The sequence below is a fragment of the Xenopus tropicalis genome, chromosome 7 (genome assembly GCF_000004195.4).
Source record: "Xenopus tropicalis strain Nigerian chromosome 7, UCB_Xtro_10.0, whole genome shotgun sequence".
Classification (NCBI taxonomy): domain Eukaryota; kingdom Metazoa; phylum Chordata; class Amphibia; order Anura; family Pipidae; genus Xenopus; species Xenopus tropicalis.
In genome coordinates this window covers 78313254-78336653 of record NC_030683.2, presented here as the reverse complement: position 1 = coordinate 78336653, position 23400 = coordinate 78313254, and the positions used below count along the sequence as shown (strand labels likewise).

General features: G+C 35.4%; 1 protein-coding gene across 1 annotated transcript in view; it reads left to right on the top strand.

Annotated features, from left to right (window-relative positions):
* Positions 1 to 13321: 13321 nt before the first annotated feature.
* The window catches only part of tecta.1 (tectorin alpha, gene 1), a 47497-nt gene continuing 37418 nt past the window's right edge, over positions 13322 to 23400 (top strand). Inside the window, exons 1-6 of the mRNA XM_031906220.1 lie at positions 13322 to 13373; positions 13462 to 13595; positions 15788 to 16075; positions 18166 to 18303; positions 19577 to 19742; positions 22257 to 22669. Of these exons, the coding sequence (XP_031762080.1) occupies positions 13322 to 13373; positions 13462 to 13595; positions 15788 to 16075; positions 18166 to 18303; positions 19577 to 19742; positions 22257 to 22669 (1191 nt within the window). The remainder of the gene's footprint in view (positions 13374 to 13461; positions 13596 to 15787; positions 16076 to 18165; positions 18304 to 19576; positions 19743 to 22256; positions 22670 to 23400) is intronic.

The window sequence follows — 23400 nt, the reverse complement described above, 5'->3', positions numbered from 1 at the left end:
TCTGATGAAAATCTTCTGTGGAATTTAGCCCTTATATGTGAAAAATGCAGAATCAGTGATCAGAAAATGTACTGCTAGTGATCAATTGAACACAAATGGGGAGCCATTCACCTTTGGAACATGACCTTCAATGAACTCAATCAATGATCCGAACTTTTTGGCACCCACTTCTTGGGACTAAGTGAGGCTACTAAACCAAGATGGAGGCTTTCTTTTTAATAATCCACCTGTTGCCATCAGCAAAAATGTAGCAATGTCAGCATATGCTTTGCATCTCTTTAGAAAGGTTATATATTATAAAATGTAATAATTATAATATTTGTAAAGCCCAGTTTTGTGAATGTCTTGCCTGATTATTCTGCTGTTGGCTAAACATGCTTGGTCTTATGAATGTTTGCTGGGCAACCATGTTTTTTTTTTTTTTTTTACACCACGGACTAATAGCCCAGAAATAATGTATATCAGGGGCATTGGACTCTTAGCTGATCTTGGGATTCCTGTGTACAGCTGACCGTTGCTCTGTAGCAAAGGAACATTATTTATAGCTCAACCACATTCCTCTTCTTCATTTAGAGAAAATGTGTGAAATTCCCATCATACATCCACTGATACAGTTGTTGTAGGGGGCAGACCTAAGCTGAGTATCTCACTCCATTCTTGAAGTGTTTGATATGGAAGACAAAACTAGAGGGCAGTGGAAGGTCATAAAGAGTTGGATTTGCATTACATACAATATCAAATTATGTTGCTGTAGTTATGGCAGCAAAGAAATAGAGGCTCAATTGTTGACCCTATTGTATGTCTGTCCAGGGATTGGTTTATTTCTGATGTACAGTGCATGGAACAGCAGCTGGGTGTCTAATAAGAGACTGTAGATTTCAACCTATATGAGATATCTATAAAGAGAGAATATGCTTTGCTTTCTTGTCACTGAATGTATATCAATCAGCTTTTAGTTTTGTTTACAGATACATTTATTTGGGATTCCTTAAGCATCTAAATGCTGTTGGCATCTATTCAGACTTGATTCAAATAAATGTCATAATACTTTTCTTCCTGACCCGTTGATTTTGTCAAAGAAATGAAAAACTAGGAATTTAAGGATGATTGATTTACATTTTCTTGTCTGGGTCTTTAAACAGCCATCTACAGTAACAACATGCCTTGCAAGGCTTCCATTTTTTAATTATCATTTGTGTTCATGGTAACTGAATGAAGAAAAGAGAAAACCAAAACATTTGATTACCACACTTTATCTAGAGTCCAGGCATTAAAACTATATTCTTATATAATAGCGTTCCATTATATAATCTGAGGCATTTAAATATGAAAAGTATTATTATTAAGTGCCAACATATTCCGCAGAGGATAATGACTAAGATGACTAACCATTTTACTGTGTTTTATTTCCAGGTTACTATTAGATATTTATGTATAATACACAATACAAGCACCATGATTAATCTCTAAAATATATCCTTATAAGGGAATACCATAATATGTCAATTAATCCCTGGGTAACTTCTAATAGTTTTATATTTTACAATAAGTTGTACATTATTGCCAATATCATTTTAAACGTGTCCAGATTCACCTTATGGTTAAGCCAAACACATAAAGACACAATTGTACATTCCTTATCTTTGTATGTTAATTGAAAAAAAATCATAGAGGTTGTTATTGTTATGTTCAATTGCAAAATTGCAAGACACAGTCAAACGTATCAGCTGTTGGGCCCTGGTGAATAGAAATGGACATGTACATCATAATTGCCTTATAATGTCAATCCAAATGGCCTCGATATGAAATCCTGTATTACCATACTGATAACTATGAACTATTGATAACTGATCTCTTTACCCTTGTATCATTGTAGCTAAATCTGTGTCCTTGTGGTTAAAAAACAACTTATCAAAGCCCAAGCATATCAAATCAGTTGAGTTCAAAAAGCCAGGGACTTTTTTTTTGCACAAAAATTACAATGAATGTGGAAACTTTTTTTGAACCACCTCAGTTTTTCAACCAATCCTTTACATTATAAGCCTTATTGGGGAGGACCCTCTTTATCTTTTATTTCACTTATTGGTTGTTGGGTCTTTGTGTGTGTCTGTGGATGTAATCTGTATGTTCACTGTATACAACCATTTATTGTATAGGGCTGTGGAATATATTAGAGCTTTACACATTTCTTTGATATAATATTTGTTTATAATGACAATATTGTTTAAAATATCTTGGTACAGGTATCGGACCCCTTATCCGGAAACCCATTATCCAGAAAGCTCCGAATTACGGAAAGCCTGTCTCCCATAGACTCCATTATAATCAAATAATTAGGATTTTTAAAATTGATTTCCTTTTTCTCTGTAATAATAAAACTGTACCTTATATTTGATCCTAACTAAGATATAATTAATCTTTATTGGATGCAAAACAATCCTATTGAATTTAATTAATGTTTTATTGATTTTTTAGTAGACTTAAGGTATGAAGATCCAAATTACGGAAAGACCCCTTATCCGGAATACCCTTGGTCCCAAGCATTCTGGATAACAGGTCCTATACCTGTATTAAAAAAAAAAAGTCTAAAGATTGGAAAGTTAAAGGCCTTGGCATCAGTGAGCCGCTGAAGGATTAGTTGATATATTCACATGACATTCAGAGGGAAAAACACTCATACTATCTAAAGCCTCTTATTGCAAATGGTGTGTGATTAATGTGTAAAGCTTTACAAAATAACTCATGTCATAGTGGTCATAGAAGGATAACTATAAAACAAAAAGCTCAGCTCTCTTGAAAATGCACTATTCATGTTTATAAGGACAATTCAGGAAAATGTGGTGTGTAAAATGCCTGAAATTGCCCCATTTGAGTCATAAATTGAACTTCATTCTACAATCTAAGAACCTCATTTGAAGAACCAAGTATTCAGTTTATGTATCATAATGACAATAGCACATTAGATGCTTGCTTTCCACTCACTAATTGAAACTTTGCTTGATTACCCCTCTCTTACAGGAGGCACGCTAAAGAAGAATTCACATACAGCTTTTGGTAAATTTCACATTCTAATCTTAAATCAGTTTATTTATGCTCACTAGCATACCTACTACAATGTACTTAATGAAACCCTTGTACAGCACATATTGTATTTCAGTTCATCTAGCCTTTAAACTGGCTCAACTTCATTCACTGAGTCTCCTTTTCAAGGTATTACTGTCACAGGGGGCTGACCCAAGCACACCAAAACATTGTGGGTAGTATTAAAGCTTTTTGCTACCTCTATTGTACTCAGCATCTATAATTTTTCCATAAATAAGCAAATAGTTTATTATATGTTTACCCTTAGGTCCTTGTCCTTGAATCAACTCATCCTTGTAATTATTAAATGAGCTGTAATGGACTGAAAGTGTAATATCTCTGGGCAAATGCTACCTGTAGTGTTGACCAGGAAGATTCACCACTGGCCAAATAGGGCCTACATCTCTGCTTCATTTTCAACTGTGATGTTGCTGTACGATGTTGGAAACAAGCCACTACAAGCCCTATTCCCTAAGCCAGTGATCCCCAACCAGTGGCTCATGAGCAACATGTTGCTCACCAACCCCTTTTTTTGCTCCCATTGGCCTCAAAGTTGGTGCCCATTATTGAATTTCTGACTTGCAGGCATGTTTTGGAGGCATAAAGACTATGAGTACTGCTAAACAGAGCCTCTATTAGTCTGCAAGTCCACATTAGGCTACTAATTAACTAATCTGAGTCCTTATTGGTCATTTGTGCTAGGGCTGCTCCCCAGCTTTTTTTTCACTGAAAATATTGCTCCTGGGTAAAAAAGCTTCATGTTTTACTCACCAAATAATGGAAGTCAAATATATTTTTAAAATATAAAAAATTATATTGTAAAAGCAGCAACATGAGTCTCATGTTAACAGTTTTGAGAGTCCGAATATGTTAAAGCTCACTGCATCACCAGCAAAACATTTGATACTGAACACAGAGAGAAATTCAATTTTAAATTAAGGTTTATAAGCCGTATGATGAAAAAAAATTAAAAACCCTCAGGCAGCATGATGCACATTACTAATCCTTTGGGATTTATTGAGAATGAATCATTTCAGAACAAGTAGCGTCTGATTAAACCACAAGAAAACAATGAACTATTAATTACATTTTTTCATTAAATAATGTAATCTTGTAGTGTTTGTTTAAAGGTGGAGCCATGATATGTTAGGGAAACCTTGCATTTAAAGGGATACTGTCATTATTTTTATGGTGTACTTTTTATTTCTAAATTACACTGTTTACATAGAAAATAATTCACTCTACCTTTTTAGATTTTTTTCTTGAACCAACAAATGTTTTTTTTTATATGTAATATTTGTGTGTAGGCAGCCATCTCAGTGCATTGTGCCTGAGTCTGAGAATTCAGAAACCAGCGCTACACAATAAAACTGCTTTCAGGTAGCCTATTGTTTCTCCTACTCCCATGTAACTGGAGGGGTCCCAAAACTGACTTGGATTTCTTACTATTGAGTGCCATTCTTATATCTACTGGAAGCTGCTATCTTGCTACCTTCCCATTGTTCTGCTGCTGGGAGAGAAAGGGAGGGGGTGATATCACTCCAACTTGCAGTGCAGCAGTAAAGTGTGACTGAAGTTTATCAAAGCACAGGTCACATGGCTGTGGTACCCCGGGAAATGAAGAATATGGCTAGTCCCTTGTGAAATTAAATATAAAAAAATCTGTGTTTTTGAAAAATGAATTTCAATGCAGGATTCTGCTGGAGAAGCTCCATGACAGTATTCCTTTAAAGGAGAAAGAAAGGCTAATAAAGAGTTAATCTCAAGCTGCAGGCATAGCTTCAGTTGTCTCAATAGTGTCCTTAAGTCTCCCCATATTTCTCCTGTTCAGAAGATCTGAAGCCAAACAGGAAGAAAAAATGCTGAGCTGTATAAAGAAAGTTCCCATAATGCCTCGCTCCTGCACAGACACCCAGACCAAGTGAACATGCTCAGTAAGACTATGAGTCAGCTTCCTGCTGATTGGCTCAGATCCGCATTCCTAAGTTGGGGGGAGTGAGTTCTTAACATTCTTGAGGGAGGGGGGGAGCAGGAAGCTGAAAGCTGCGTGTCTCTGGCAGAGGAAAACAGACACAACTAATTTTTTTACAGAGAAGTCAGTGCAGCGTTTCTGTGAGTGCTTATGGCTGTATTTACATAAACCTTTCTGATAAACTTAGTTTTTACCTTTCTTTCTCCTTTAAAGTAACTCCTTTAAACCAGCTCTCTACTTGTGCTTTATGTTTATATAGCAATGTATGATATTGGTTCCTCACCATGCCACAAATACACAGTAATTCAACCTAGTGAAATGCTTTTTTCCTCAAGGAGGTGAATATAGCCAAACTTGCACCCACAACTTGGATTTTAAGGTAAATAATAACGAAAAAGGCGGTTGGTGGCTCCGCCCACTTTTTCTAACCTGGAACTGCAGTTACCCAGTGACTAACTCTGCAAAGTTTAGGGACCCTAGAATAAGTAGTTAAAGAAGGACAGCAGTTTAAATTTAAACCAATGAAAGTCAATAGATAAATTGTGATTGGTGGGCACCCTGGCATAAATAGTGTGAGAATGGCAGCATTTTAAATTTAAGCCAATAAAATTCAATGGATGAAATCTGATTGGCTATTAATGGCCCAACCCACTTTTCCTATTTTTGAACTGGAGTCCCCCAGTGGCCAACTTTGCAAAGTTTGCAAACTCAGGCATATTAATTGTGAGGGACGGCATTTTACACTTCACCATTGAAAGTAAATAGGCAAAATGTGATTGGCTATTGGTGGCTCCGCCCACTTTTTTCTAACTTTGAACGGCAAAACCCAGTGACTAACTTTGGAAAGTTTAACAGTGCTGGAATTAATACTTAAATAATGTCATCAGTTTAAATATAAACCAATGAAATTTAATGGGTGGAAATGGATTGGCTGTTGGTGGCTCTGCTTTGCAAAGTTTGGGGACCTTAGTATTAATATTTAAAGAATGGCAGCAGTTTAAATTTAAACATATGAAGTCTATAGGTGAAATCTGATTGGCTGTTGTTGGCCCCGCCCACTTTTCGAAACTTGAACATAGTCACCCAGTGACAAACTGTGTAAAGTTTGTGGACCCTGACATTAAACATGTGAGAATGGCAGCAGATAAAATTTTCCCACTGAAAACAATGAAAGAAATGTGATTGGCTTTTGGCAGCCCCACCCACTTTTTCTAACCTTGAGTACGTAGTCACCCAGTGACTGAATGTGCAAAGTTTGGGAACCCTGGCATCAAACCAATAAAATTCTATAGGTGAAATCTGATTGGCTATTGGTGGCTCTGCCCACTTTCCAAATTAAAACTGCAGTCCCCTAGTGACCAACTGTGAAAAGTTTGGGGACCCTGGGGTTAATTCTGTGAGAATGGCAGCAGGTTGAATTTTCCTATTGAAAGTCAATAGGTAAATCTAATTGGCTGTTGGTGGTTCCACCCACTTTTTCTAACCTTGAACCACAGTTACCAGGTGCCTAACTCTGCAAAGTGTGGGGACCCTGATGTTATGAGTTGTGAGAATGGCAGCAGGTTGGATTTCTGCCAAGGCAATAGGTAAAATCTGATTGGCTGTTCACAGCTCCGCCCACTTTTGGGCATCCAGAAATCATCATATTTTCATTCAGGCTGACCCTATGACTATGTGATTCAAGTTTGGGGAGTGTGGCCTCAAAGCTGTAAGATTGGCAGCAGTTTTAATTTCCCCATAAAAGTCAATGGGTGAGATTTGATTGGCTGTTGCTGGCCTCTCCCACTTTGAGTCATCTAACAAATGTCGCTGTTTCATTCGGGCTAACCCCATTATTATGTTATTCAAGTTTGGGGGGTGTAGCTTCAAAGCTGTAAGTGTGGCAGCAGTTTGAAAATCTTCTCTGTCAAAGTCAAAGGAAAAATTGGGGTGTTCGGAGCGGCGCCACAAGAAGACAGGGGGATCGCTTAGAAAAGCACAAGAAACCTGCTCCGCTATAGGGTGAAGAAGTGTGGAGAGCTTGGGTTTTGTACCCCTAAAACTGTAGGAGGAGTAGCGTTTAGAAAATGGGGGGCCTAAGAAGAATAAGCTGAAGTGAAGGAACAGTAGGTTGCGTTTTTCAACCCAACATAACAAGGGATAATTACTAAGGAGCTATATTGCAAACCCCTGGAGAGAAACAACGTTCTGTGACCAGATAACTTTCATACCTCAAGTACAATCAAAGGTATTCCAAATGGCCAATTTTTACATATAAGAATTAGATGAGATTAAATATTTGGAAAATATTTAAAAATAGATTGGTAAATTCACACATAGGGGTTATAATGAAATAGAAGTGTTGGACACTAGAGATACAGCATTGAAAATATGACGAGAATCACTTCAGAGGGGCTCTAAAAGCTCTAAACCTGAGAAAAGAATCCCCCTAGTGACAGAATTTTAGCCACATAGCAGAAAATAGAGAGAATAGTTAGGAAACATTAGTCCTTACTGGTACAAATCCATACATTTGGCAAACTGTTCTCTCTTCTCTCTCTCTTCTGTTACAAAAGAAGCAGGAATATTGCTTATTGTGTGGTTAGGGTTAAAATAGAACAACCTAAAAAAAAAAACTAACTAGATTCTTAGGTCTACCAAAATTGACTCGTTTGCTTGCTTAAATTGCAGTAAGTATAAGGATAGTTTGTTATACATCCCCATAAGGACTACAGAATTCCAGTGAAAGAATATTACTTTTGTAATTCTGAAGGGGTAGTCTATGCCCTCAAATGTCCCTGTGGGAAATTATATGTGGGAGAAAACACACGTCAAATACATGTGTAAATACTGTAGGTAAATACAAAAGGTCCATCAATGGTTTTGACCCAGAAAACAACAGAATCCACACACATGTAGGTAGACACTTTTATCTGGCCAAACATTGTGTGCCCAGCCTAAGATGGATAGTGGCAGGTGGAAATCCCTCCTAAAGGGGGAGATTGGAGAACTGCACTATTGAGAGCAGGAGCAAGATGGATAGACAGGCTAGATACAATTGAACCTAAAGGAATGAATGAGGCCTGGAGCCTAAAATATTCTTTATTATACAGGTAAGGGATCCCTTATCCAGAAACCTGTTATCCAGAGAGTTCTGAATTATGGAAAGGCTGTCTCTCATAGACTCCATTATAAGTAAATAATTCAAATTTTTAAAGATTATCTCCTTTTTCTCTGTAATAATAAAAAAGTACCTTGTACTTGATTCTAACTAAGATATAACGGATCCTTGTTGGAGGCAAAACAAGCCTATTGGGTTTATTCAATATTTAAATGATTTCTTGCAGACTTAAGTTATGGAGATCCAAATTACAGAAAGATCCCTTATCCGGAAAACGCAGGTCCCGAGCTTTCTGGATAACAGGTCCCTGTAGTATAAAGCTTGTGAAATGTATAGATTGACTGATTTGGCTGTATATTATTTTTATATTTATATATTTTTACAATAAATATGATGCACTGATACTTTGTGGTTTTGGTGAAAATATTTCCTCAAGGAGCACGCTGCTAAAAATTTGCTAGAGATGTGGTATTGTGGCAGCAGATAAGTATACGTGCCAATGACATTGGGGGATTTATACTGTTTAGCCATAAGGGTAAGACAGTTTCCCTGAGCTAAGTAAGAAAATCTAAAATTAACTGTAACACAACTTCACTTGCATATTATTGTGATGGTATGGTGCAGTTATCAGATGTTTCTAAGCATATACTGAATAGGTACACTTACCAACATTACAAGTCATTAGAGGACCTGAAATAATAACCCTACCTACTTCTGTCTAGCCAATGGAGTCACTAAAAATAAATTACTAAACTATTACCTTTCATTTTTAATGACGAGAGGTTCCTCACACTGCAGCTAATTCAGCTTAATTGGTAACCATTTCTTAACCATGTTCTCAGATTAAAGACAAAAACTTCTTAGTTAACTAAGAAGCATTTGAAATGAACAGATGTTTATATGAATTTATTTATGAAATGCCTGCCAAAATGTTCCTAATAGGCATTTCTGTCCACATGTGCTGAAGGAATGGATATGAATTGTAAATCTTCATTAATACACACACACATGACTGCGCAAGATAGAATCATAAAACTCCAGTGTCTGTAATGGGCCTTGCAAGCTCACAACCATGTTTATTGAATTCTTGATTATTCTTTTGGCTAAAATACATGTTTCCGAACGGCTTGTTGGCACAGGATAACACATATTTTTGTGAAATAGAATTAGTACAAAATGCAAGAGGAAAATTATTTAATACATAGCCGGAGGAAAACGACAGAAGAAATGCATCAGATTTTACAATATTTCTGCAACATATGGTACAAGTTAAGCCATAAGGAATCATTAAGGCTGGCTTCAGCTGTAGTCTTTCTATTTAGGTGTTTGTGGGCATCTCTCTATAGTGCCAACATCCATCAAAAATTCTAACTTTTCTATTAATATTTATTCTATTATATATAACATTAAATCTAACAAACTATGAGACACATGGACAACTACATCATGCTGGTCTTTTAAAGCATGATTCCCCCCCCCCCAACAATATATGAGTCTTAATTGACCAATTAAATGGTTTAGTAAGTGTCAGTTATTTTATTTTGTCATTAAAATAAAAGTTTGAAGAAATAATAGTATAGCAATGGGTGGGGGAGGCCTCACCATTGTGATGGTTGGTAACCATTTGATCAACATAGCCTTCAGGAATAAGGAGCTATTAAGCATAGAGAAGAAACTAAACGGTCTATTTCAAAGGTTCTATACTTTCCTTTTTATTAACAAAGAGGAAAAAAAGATAACAATCAATTTGCTAAATTGTTCTTGAACAAAAAGACTTCTATGCAAAGTTGACTTCCTCATTTAAATGCAAAGTCAACTTCTTTTGTTTAGTGTTTTAAACTGATGCTAATTTGGTAACTTAATAGGTAAAGTTTTTTTTTAGAGAAAGGTGAAAGGGGTTTTCTCTTTTGTGTTCTTTAGTTGAAAGTATTTCTGGTCAGAAAGAGTAAGAGCCCAGTCCAAGGAGTTGACATTTTCATCTGAATTCTTTTTTTTTAAGGGAGGTAAGATTTCAGGGAAACAGTCTCACTCCAATTTCACAGCCCAAAAAAACCCAGGGATTGTTAGATTAACCTAATCAATAGGGATAAACCATTCTCCGGCTCTTCACTCACATTCCTCCTCGCATAACATCAGACAAACCCAAGGCTTCAATTTGGGGAGAGGACCAGAGGAATTATATCTATTTTTCCCAACCTGTCACACTAGAAAGGAGGAGAACGCAACACTTCTTTACTTCAAAGTTCGGGTTCTAATGCTATTCTCATCTTGGTCAGGTCTGTAACCTCCTTATGTCTTAATGTACAGTTTTTTGTGACTATATATATATATATATATATATGTGTGTGTGTATATATATATATATATATATATACACACAACAGCATATTGTATTTTTTAGCTTTTTAGATATCAAACTAGAAAATGCAGCTGATTAAACATAAATATAGGTGCTTAGCTATTGTTTATACAGATTTTACTATTAGATTTTAACATTTCTTAGTAGAAAAGAAGCTAAAGGAACACTGATGTGCTCGGTGTTAGTCATTTACGTGTGAGGAAAGCGTATTTCAGTTGATCACTGTATTTATAAGACATAAGGCAGCAATAGTTGCAGCCAAGATCGTGTTTTCACGTTTATCCTATATACTGTAAATACATGAATTTTCTACAATGACTTTTGCATTCCGCTGGAGTGTGTTTAAAAAAAGATTTCATGAATATTAACCTTTAACAGACAATTTGGTACATGCTGGGAATATGCTATCTAGGAAATTACACCAAATTTAGATCAGTGTCAGGATTTCTTTTTTCACAATGGAATACAATTCACAGAATTATACAAGTGCAGTTGCCAAGTTTTTCTACTTTTAGTAGACCGTAGACCAAAGCTAATTGCTGATTGGTTGCCATTGGTAACTACACTTGTGCAATGTAGCACTTACTATATATTTGAAAATCAGGCAGATATTTCCATTTGCCAGATTTGGAAGATATGGAAGTAATATTGTTTTTCTGGTCTCTATGCCCCTTTCTATATGAAGATGAGACCAGGCTAAATGTGCTTGAAAGGGTGAATGTAATAATCTGTGGATGGTTCTGTCAATGAGCAGGTGTCACACATCAGAATTGAAGATAGTGGAAGATGCAGAAAGAATAGGCATCTTTGTATCATCAGGTAGGATTAAGATATGTATTATGGCTATAAAAAAACGTTTGTATAAGGGATGCTTATGTAAATGTTCCCTATGGCAGTGAACTACTACTTCCACACCTCTAGGTTGAGCTTACAAATGCAAAACTAAATGGTGGTAAAATACTTAAAAGGGTACCTTGACTATAAATTAACTTTTAGTATGTTAAAGAATGCCTTTGCCTTTGCTTACTGTTCTCCATCTTTCCACCTGCCTTTTGCTGTCACAGACCCTGACTACCAAAAAAAAAAAAAAAATATTGCCCTGTCAGGCTACAATGTTATAGTTAATTTTCATTACTTAAATTTATATTTAGGCCCACTTCTACGGTATTACTATTCCACTGCCAGGTTAATTGGAACTTGGCAACCAGATAGCTGCTGAAATTCCAAACTGGAGAGCTGCTGAAGACCAACTGCAAATGTCCACTGTCTACATCATACTAAAAGCAAATTTAAAGATAAACTACCCTTCTAATTATGTGTTGTGTGTGAGACAGATTCTTCTGTAAACCACAAGATTATTTAACAAGCTTACAGAAGCTGCTACAGAAGAGACACCCGATATGTGAAATGTCTTCTCAAAGACCTTTACAATATATTTTATGGTGTTTAGGAAACCTGTAAAGTAGAAACCTCTGAAACTTGACTGTAAAGGAGATCTGTTTGCTTTGCAAAGCTCAAAGAAAGACTCAAAAGAGATATCTGAGACCTAGAAGTCTAAAACATCTGTTACTCAGAGCAGTCACACTACATTAAAGACCTAGCATACCTAGGATAGTATGTTTAAATAGAAATTTAAAAACTTCTGGTCTTGCTATAGCTTGATCTTAGTGATGTTGCATGTGCTATTTCTCAGCAGTCTTTATGAAGCAATTTTATATGTCACTTCCTGTTTCTTGATTGAGACTGTAAGCCAATATATCAGGACACAAAAGGCAAAGACCTGCATCTCTCAGTTAAAAGCAGTCTAAGTTGGGTAACAATATCTTATTGAAAGCTTTTACCTCTGAATATGTACGCATTGCAATGGGTTTATTTTAGTGGAAAATCTTGTGCCCCCTATGTAATAAGAGGTACCAAGTTTGCCCAGTAGCAGTAACCCATAGCAACCAATAGGATGTTTTTGCTTTTAAACAAGTGACCAGTAAATGTGACCTGCTGTGTGGTTACTATAGGTTACTGCACCTGGGCAAACTTGGTGCCTCTTATTACAAAGGGGGCACAAGATAGTTTCCACTACAATAAACCCATTGCAATGCATACATATTCAGAGGTTAAAGCTTTCGATAAGATATTGTTACCCAACTTACATAAAAGACTGCTTTTAACTTAATGCACAAACAGAGCACCAAGCAGACTGAGGATTCTGTAACTTATAGTTTATCAACTACAGGCCTGTTGTGCAACAACCATGATAATCAAGGCCAGCAGATTAACTGTCCCATTACAAACAAATTAGTGAACTACTTGCCCAACAGAAAAACAGTTCAATTATTTCCTAGCCCACTATAAAAAGCAACTTCTAATCTCCATGCAAGGCTTGTCTTCTCTTGTGTTGACTTTCTCCATTACCAATCCCAGAACGCTATTAACATTAGATTGCAATATCTTGAATATTTTTAGCTGTTATCTTCCAAGAGGAGATAGAACACTGATACAGTATAAAATAATGCCCAAATATACAAGAGCATAGTGCAAGAGATATAGCCATTTCAACCCTTTGAAACCCATACAGGAAGACTTTATGATGAACTTTCAGGGACCCATATTTAGCTGTGGGAAAAGACAATAAGACGGGTCATAATAACAAAAAGTTGCTTCTGAAGCCCATAAAAAGCAAAGTCATTATCATGATATTAGTGTTACTCTGATACTTTGCAATGATACTGTCTATAACAATTGCAGCCATGCTATCTATAGGGCAATGCGATTGATTTGAAATGTGTTAACTGTAACACTTGTTTGCTTCAGAATGAATTGTCCATTTCTGCTGGGACTCTGGTCTGCACTCATTTTGTTACAAGGTTAGTATCTTAAGGCAAAACTAGTGTGTTACTAATGTTAGATATTGAATAGAGATAATTGGTTATATTGTTCTGTTTATTCCTACAGCACAGTCAAGAGAGATATTGTATCCCTTCTGGCAAAATGATACCAAAACTCCAAAGGTGGATGATGGAAGCTCAGCAGAAATTAAACTGTCCATACCTTTTATATTTTTTGGGGTCCCATACAGAACACTTTATGTAAGTAGCAAATATTATTGTGTAGGGTTGAGGCTGTCAAAAATATAAATCCATTAATTTTAGGAATGTAGGACCCCTATATGCTATCACCCAATGGAGGCTTCAGTTTGGGTTTGTATGTAGGATCATTGTTATTCCAAATATAATTATGTTTTATTAAGATGGATCATACAATAAAGCTTTTTTTCATAACACTTATCTGATCATTTTTACAGCCTAAGGTTCGGTTATCATAAAATATGCCAGGGTTCACAAATCTTCTATTTTTGTAGCCCACTCTTAATGTAGCTTTTGATGCGCATTAAAATGACACAGCAGAAAATACCTGTAATCTGTATTTTAATATCTACATATATATATTTAATGTACATTAAGGTAATATAATATTAAGTTACAGTTAGGATCATTCTATTTCAACAATATAACAGTTTACAAGGTTGGAGTCATCAGAAAATTATTATTCAATATATGTAATATTGTATATTTAGGTGATACCCTTACTCATGTACCTGCAATGCAATTTTTTTTGCTCTTTCTATGGGTTTTTCATTATTTCTACAATGTGCAGAATGTTTCAGATTCATCCATTAATATAATAGTGACTTCTGTTTTCATGACCCTGGAAGCCATCATTGATTTTATGGCACAGAATACAATATTAGGAATGCAGACTTTTCAAATCTCAGGGTATTATTATCTGCTTTCAATGAAATTGTGTTATATATGATGCTTGTCTGGTGAGTTAAACAATCTTAAGTATTATAGCAAAAGAACAGATATTCCAATATTCTATAAAATTCTATTCACACCTGGTCAATCATAATATATAGTTCTTTTATGACTGATAGCATGTATTGCGTATTTGCTTGAAGCTTACTGTACAATAATATAAAATTCAGACATTACTGCTCCATTTTCTCATATACTGGAAAGATGAAGATAAATAAAAGCTTCTCTGTTAAGAAAGGAAAACAGAAAGGGAAGTCTGGACAGGAAGCCAGTTGTATTTGTATATCTCACTTCCTGTTCTTTCTGACTAGGGATAGTGATCCTTTGCCACTCCAAAAGCTTTGCTCTCTGCATTCTACTGCATCATTTGCTGCAGGTGTTGGGAGTTGTAGTTCTGAAAGAGTGAATATTTAGTACCCTTACCTTACCATATGGACATATGGGGTAAAAATATATTATGTCACCTAGAAGTATTAAAGACCCTGGTTAATGATGAGCGAAATGTTTTGACAGGCATGAATTTGCGGCATATTTTTACACGTACCTAATTCTTTTGACGTGTACATTTTTGACATATGCAAGAATTTTTTTGACACACATCATTTTCTGTGATTTGCTCATTTTTCTCTGTTTCGTGAATCTTTTCAAAGTTTCTGCTCATTTTTCGGTGAAGCGAAATGGGACAGATTCACAAATCACTAAAACTGATTAGAGTTTATATGCATGGCTATTTTATACAATTTGAAATACAAAATATATATCCTGCCCTCATACTTCCTTACATAGGCAGGTTTGAGAAATACATAGTTTGAAAAGAAATAATAAAGTAATGAAATCCAGTGCATCATTAGCATACAATTATCATATTGTAATTGCAGAAAAAATACTCCTGGTTACAGTATGTTTTTTTTTTTATTTACACTCCCCACCCCCATCTTTGGCTGTGCAATTTTACTCTCAGCTCCCATGCTGTCTGGCAGACCAACCAATCACTACACTTCTATGATAAAGCTACTAATAGATTGTAAGCTTTTCAGGACAGGGACCGCATTCCAACTGTGTATTCAGAATCCTAGCACTTATCTATTTTTACTTTTAATTGTTTAATTTATTGTAACTTGTGTTTGTGTTTACATTTTGGAGAGCACTGCATGCACTTGTACTATATAAAAAATGCAATACAAAAATATATATACTTTTTTTACATACATTTTTTTTAAAATCAAAATCAGGGTATTAAAAAACAAACTGTTTCTGAAATAGGCCAATAGCATTTCTCATTAAAGAAGATGGTACTGGTCTGTCTGCAACGTTAAAAGCATTAGCAAGTTTGCTAAAGGAATATTCATCTTTAAAAGCATACACAACTATAAATGCCAGATTTATATTACCTGTGACTTTGTCTCTAAATTGCACTGACCAAAAAAAGTGACTTGTTCTATCTTGTTGCTTGCCATTTACAGGTTAACAACAATGGTGTGATTTCATTCAATGTTCTTCTTAGCCAGTTTACCCCAGAAGCATTTCCTTTATCAGATGGACGAGCCTTTATTGCACCTTTTTGGGCTGATGTCCACAATGGGATCCGTGGGGAGATCTACTATAAGGAAACTACAGATCCTGCAATGCTGAAGAAAATATCCAAGGAAATCAGAAAGCACTTTAGGAACCTTCCATATTTCACAGCCACCTGGGTGTTTTCGGTCACATGGGATGAGGTTACCTTCTATGGTGGAAGCAGCACAACACCTGTAAATACTCTTTTGTATTGTTCATTTTTGCTTTCTATTGTATACTTAAACATATCAAAATTATATGGGTGTATGCTGCCTTATTCATAAAAAAGAAAAATGATGCCTCTGGCATCAAATCAGCAGCTAGTCTTTACTGGTCTGCTATTAGATAGCAAGCATCTGATTGGATACTGTGGGATCCTAGACCTGGAGCTAGTTTTACATTACTTCAAAGTTGAGGTGTAAATGTCTAATGTCTAACACTAATGCTTGAAACCTCCTTATTAAATTGCCAAAAAGTGGCAGAATAAATTAGTCCTTGTGATACAATTAAAAAACTTGGTAAAGTACATTGTGCATACACTCTATAGTAGGCAGAGCGTAATTATAGATAATGACATATAAATGTAATTAGATCAGACAGTGGATCAAATCAATTTGTGTGATATACTTAAGAGAACTACTGCTAAATAACGTTACTATTCCATTGCTTTCTAGAGGTAACAATATCGATTCCAAAAATAAATTATTGATGAAAGGAATGCCGTTAGTGCCCACCCCCTCCGCTGAGTAGTAAATTAGTATTTGTGTTGGTTTTTTGCAATGCTGCATTTGCCTAATGATTGCTGAATAATCCATGTGTGAGCAGGAGTCAAAATCTAATTACGCTAAACCATAATTTCTTCTTCCAGTCACTTACATTGCTTCTGATTATTGAGTTTGCTTATTGCAATCAAAATACTGCAACAGCTGCACGCATAAAAAATATAGTGATGGCTTTCTATAGGTAGGTTAAGCCTGTGTTATTCATGGGTACGTTCAGTTTCAAAATATGTCACCCACTGTAGCACTTGAGAGTTGGATTTGCCAATATTTCTAATATCTAATTATGTTAATGTCTTTGCTTCAGTTTGACATGTAAAATTTAGAGAATTTGTATTAAAATCAAGATATTTACTGGCTTTTGAAAATTGAAATGAATTGTAAACGTAAGGTGTGGACTCGTCATAGCTATCTTCATCAAGCAAGGTGGTATAAATGGCTAACTGTGCCATAATTTTTTGGAAAACCTAAAAAACTCTGGGACATGAGGAACCTGACATTCACTATATTTTATTTAATTGATGTGGAGTGGTTTTATTTTCTCTGGCTTTATAAATACAAGGAAGTGTCATACCAAACAGATATGTGTTGTGTGTAGTGTGTAAGCATAATACCCTTCTTATCCATAGTAACATAATATGTAGGCTTGTAGAATTCACACCTTGGAAGAGCAGGTAGATCCACACATATATGTAAGGGATTTAGCTTTACAAGTTGAATCTTTTGGAATCTTCATCACTTGGTGATGTCTGAGGTTTAGAATGAAAAAGGTCAAAACAAACTATAGGGCCTATTTATTATTATTTATTTTTTAAGTTTTTTTTTAGGGCAATTGTTTTTTAATTTTTTATTTTTTGTGGTTTTTCAGTTATTTAGCTTTTTGTACAGCAGCTCTCAAGTTTGGAATTTCAGCAGCTATCTGGTTGCTAGGGTCGTGTTTATCTTATTAACTAGGCAGTGGTTTAAATGAGAGACTGGAATATGAACAGGAGAAGTAACAATAAAATTGTACATTCACAGAGCAATAATTTTTTGGCTACTGGGCTCAGTGACCCACATTTGAAAACATTAAAGAATCAGAAAAAGAAGGCAAATAATGAAGACCAATTGTAAAAGTGCTAGACATTCTATAAAATATTAAGAATTAACTTAATTATTTAAAGTAAGAAATAAAAGAAGGCATCAGAATCATTGATATTTACCTTAGGAATAACAGTAGATAATGAATAACATTAGTTTAATTCATTATTTATTGTAAAAATAAAACAAATTAGGAAAGGCCTCTTAATATGTCAATGTGTCACTTGTTGTTATATGAAACAAATTGCTCTAGCATTCTTTGTGTGACTTTTGTCCCTATCTCTCCTGGTTTCTATATCTCAGATTTTGTTAATGTGGATCTTATCATATCATCTTGCCAAGTCCTAATAAACCTGTCAGTCTTCCAGAGATGATAAGGGCGAGACAGATATGGTGCTTTCATACTTCTTTGATTACATTTTCAGGTGAATACATTTCAAGCTCTGCTGATTTCAGACGGGGCATCCAGCTTTTCCATGTTTAACTATGCAGAGATCACTTGGACCACAGGAACAGCAAGTGGAGGGGATCCTCTCACTGGTCTTGGTGGCGTGATGGCTCAGGTTAGAAGTTATATTTGTAATTATCACATGGACTGGTTTTAACTGTTTTTCACATTGGTTGGTGTTATAAAACCTCACTGAGATGGTGGAATTTTTCATATTCAATAATTAGAATTCTTGTTAATATATTATTCTATAGACTAAACATTAGTTAAATATCCCTGCTATAAAGGCAATATATAAGTGCTCCTTTACAAATAAAATGCCATATTTACTATAGTTTAAACATTATACTCCCAATTGTATATATTAGAAAATACCTAAGTCTCATTATGTCCTCCAAATTCTTCTCCCAAATTCTACTAGTTAGTCTAAACCTTGCGTAATTATGCTTTATGCGAGGCGTTATGGCCTAACAGGTAGGCAAATTGGCTGATATTATATGGGACAAAAATCACTAATGGCTGAGAACAGTCAATGGAAAATCAATCTTTAAAAGTTTGCTTACAACAAAGATAGAACATAAACAGGTACTCATATAACAATAAAACTCCTTCCTTGCTTTTTTCCTGTTTGGTAGCATTTGCAGGTGAACTCTACCACTCTCTATTAATTTCGATGGGATTCCTCAGTGGGTGAAAATTATATAAATATAATTCACAAGTGATGAGCGAATCTGTCCCATTTTGCTTCAATGAAAAATGCATAAAACTACAAAAAAAATTGCAAAACTGCAAAAAAATTGTTTTTATTGCATGATTTTTTTGAGGCATGCAACTTTTTGTTGATATGATGGTGACTATTTTGGTGCGACTGTGACTTTTTTCCTTACTCGCAAAAAAAATTGCCCAATGTAGTGAGCTCTAATTTTACATTTTGATAAATCTGCCCCCTTAATGTTTACAGAAAGGCTACAGGCGTACAGTAGAGGTACATCCAAAACCAATTTGCAGTTTTTGCCTGCAAAATACAAACAAATTGCAAAGCTGTTTTGATTGCCTACATAGTCCCCTCTAATATTATTTGCTTTAAATTCCATTTAGTGCTGTCGACTCCAACCCATAAAAGGCTGAGCAGGCCTTAACAGAACAGGGCATATATTGATAAATCAATGTTGAATTAAATTTGCTGGTACTTTGTAAGGCTGCAGTATCACACAGAATAATCATGTAAAATGTATTAATATGGTGGCAGAAACCTTTGGGGTTAGTAGAGTACACATGGTATTAGTACAATGCTGTTTTAAAGGCATTTAAAGCTTTAGAACTGGTTTTTAGGGGCCAGTAAATCTGTAAATAATTTTTTTTTTTTAACAAAAATTTTCCTTTTGTAGGCTGGATTTAATGGAGGCAATGGAACAAATTTCTTCAGTGTCCCTAGCTCCCGTTCTCCTGAAATTGTGAACATTGAAGAAACTACAAATGTGAATGTTCCTGGTCGTTGGCTTTATAGGATAGATGGAAAAGAGATTGACCCAGCTAATGGCTGCAGCCTAAAAGGTATTGAAGCCTTTCTATGGAGACAAGGCCATCATTGTAAATGCAGTAAGAAACATGTCTACACAATGGCCTCGGTTGCTTTATACTGAAGCAAAATCAAAAAAGTAGCTATGAAAAATTCAATTACATTTCTGAATTTATGAAAGTAAAGTTCAGTGTCATAAATATGATGAAAATTATTTTGAATAGACATAATGCAATTAGGGATTATATTTGAAGAGTGGAACAAACAGTGTCCTGTATTGTTTAAAGTTTTTATCTTACGCATTTTTTATAATGTCATACTCATCTATACTATAAACCTTATGGTATACCTATTTGTGTACTTATTGTACTTGTTTCTTGATTGCTGCTAAACATAGTTGTGAGTGGAAAACTATACCCCTGAACAATGTAGGTCTCTATAAAAATATATTGCTTAAACAAGCTCATAAGTAAAACCCTGCTTCGTCTAAATAAACCTCCTGGGATTATATAATTTAAGGTGCACACAAACAAGCCAAGGCACACATACATGCTAGGCCATATCAGCCAATTAACAGACGAAGTTCTGTCATTTACTCCCACGCTTCTTCCAGTTACAGTTAGAGCTGCATTATTTCCTGTCAGGTGATCTCTAAAGGCAGCACACAGACCATCACAAAATGGAAAAGGAAAAAGTGCAATTTTTACCGATAAATATGTTCCAGTTTGGCAAGATTATTTTATAGGTCACTTAACATAATATAAACTATCTGTTGAATAAGTATTTATTCTGGGTGTAGTTTTACTTTAACAAGAATGGCCTAATAACCAACTCCAGCTTCCTTTACAAAAAGTATTTTGTGATTTATATCCATATTGCTGTCTCGCACTCAACTCACCACCTAACCTAGCATTATCTGAATTTCTTACACTCCAATAAATAGAACTGTGCAGACCACAGAGAATCAGAACTTACGGGCTGATGTGGATTCTTATTATTAACAGAAAAGCATCAGTATTACTATAATATCCCCATGGCATTTTTCTTTTGGTTAATATCATCACAGGTTCCATTATAACTTGCTACTTATGAGCACACACAGTAAGCCTTTCCCATTGCTATTTTTAATCCTTGCTTTATGTAAAATATTTTTTAAGATTTTATGCCATATTTACTTTTTTATATACAGTAGCAGTTGCAATTTTAATTTACAAAAAAAAACTGTATGAGATAAGGGATTGTGAATAGTACTTTGGGTACAAGAGTATGTTTCAAGCAAAAGGTCACCTAGAAATTAGTCCTATATTTTCCCTGTGTTCTCCACTAAGGGTGCCAAAGTGATGAACAACTTTTGTTATTTTGGTCTTTATAAAAGATGCTTGGATCCCCAGCCTTAACTAGGAGTAGTTCTTTGGGAATAATGAAATGAGTGTTGCAGTATTGCAAGAAGAAGGCACAAGCCAGTCATCAGAAACCACAAGGATCTCAGGGTACTTAATAATGACATTCTGGGTATACAGCAGCAGCGCAATGCAGTCCCGAAAAAAATTTCAAATCCTGGTTCTGTTCTAGGATATCCCTGTTCAAAAACAAAACGTGTATGGGCAAGTAAATATGATTTGGAATACAAATAAATTCTTATCTGTTCTCTGTATTTTATGCTGAAATTATGGGGTGGCTTTCCTCTTATATTTCTGCATTAGGAAGTCATTCTAAACATGAACTTCAACTTGTAAGCCACACAGAAAATGTAAGATGTGCTGCCACTGCAAAGATATACCCAAGTCAATAGGCTTGAAACATCTTGTGTGGTAAATAAAGCATTATGAGCAGTTAAAGTCTGCCTTATAGCCTTTTCTTGTATTCAGCTTTTCAAATTGGATTTGTGGGTCTACTGTTACATGCAAAGAATGCATGGAAAGCTGGATGGCTACGGGACTTCCATATAATTATATTGGCTGGGGAACTTTTGTATTGATCCACACATATAATGTACCTCCTACAATGAGTGGATAAAGAAACAATGACTAAACTTAGGTTTTGTGACATTAAAATCATGCCCATAATGAAAGAAAATGTTATTTTAAGAAACATTGCAATATATATTATTGAAAAATGTCAATCAAGTTAATTATAAATGAAATTGTAACTGAAAGTCCTTTTTCATCTGTCATTTGCTATTCCCTACTCCGTTTGCCTGAATACAAAAACAATGTATCAGAAATAAAAAAAAAGCTCTCTTCTTGCCATACTCCAATTTCCACAATGAATTGCACAACAATCTTCTTCTCAGGTCTGTTAATCACAGAACATTAATCACAGGGCATTCTGGGAACTCAAGTCTAGGCTGAGAGAAAACTAACTACCAATGGAATGAGTAGCAGATCATGGAATAATATTAAACAGAACTGCTTTCTGTAGCATTTGTGCTACTTTTTTCCTTTAAAATGAAATCCTTTCAGAAATTCTTGAGGTTCTGCACTTGTCCTATAAAGATGGGAGCTTCAGTATTGCTAAAACAATAAAAGATTGCCTTCTTCTGTTATTAGGGAACTTTTTGCGGCAAGGAGAATCGTTCTGGGAAAGTGCAAATTGCTCCATGCGATGTCGATGCTTGGATATCAATAATGAGATTTCCTGTCAAGAATCAGTCTGTGGCCCATATGAAGTCTGTGAACCCAAGGATAAATTTTTCCAGTGTCTCCCTGTAGAGAGCAGCACTTGTGTGGTCTTTGGAGATCCTCACTACCACACATTTGATGGACTCTTATTCCACTTTCAGGGCTCGTGTTCTTACCTCCTAGCTAGGCACTGCTGGCCTGGCAATCACCTCCCATTCTTTAGTGTGGAAGCCAAGAATGAGAACCGTGGAGGCTCATCAGTTTCATGGCTGAAAGACATCTCTCTGGAGGTCTATTCATACAATATTGTTATTCCTAAGAACAGCTTTGGGAAAGTAAAGGTAAGAATCAGCAGATGATGACTGAACAAAAATGAAAGCATACAAGGGTGGCTGCATTGATGCTAGGCAACCGATAAATACTGTTTATTTAACAGCTGGTATATAACTTATGTTTCCTTTTCATGCAAAATAACAATTATTAGCTAAATAATTGCCTAGCTATAATATAGCAAAAACTGGGACAGTCAGAGAGCCTTTCCAGAGCTAGCTAGAACACTTCAAAGGGTACTGGATGCAATACCCATACAATATTAACATTTTAACATTTCTGTTTTATATTGCATTGGCTACCATGGTTTTTAATGAATGATTGAGACAAAAGGATTATTCATAAGTATACTAATTGTAGACATACCATGCATTGCTTTTTGCTTCAGGAAAAAAACACATTTTTTATTTGATATCATGGTATCATAGATCATGCTCTGAAATCAGATAAATAATTCACATACTGTACTTGTCAGTTAAAAGCCTACCTTCACAATCTCACAGCTCCATTTAGTATCTATTAGCATGTTTGGCAAAGGTCCAGTAATTATCTCCTGTAAAGGGGATTCAGTTACACCCTGAAACTTAAGGGTTCATTTGGGGAGGACAAACAGAAGAGAAGCAGAAAAGTAGGTTAAATTCTAACAAAACCTTTCAGTTGAGGTTTAGCAGAAACAGACAAAGAACCCTTCTTAAAAAATGATATTGTTCACCAAATGCTCTTAGAAACATTACACTCTTAA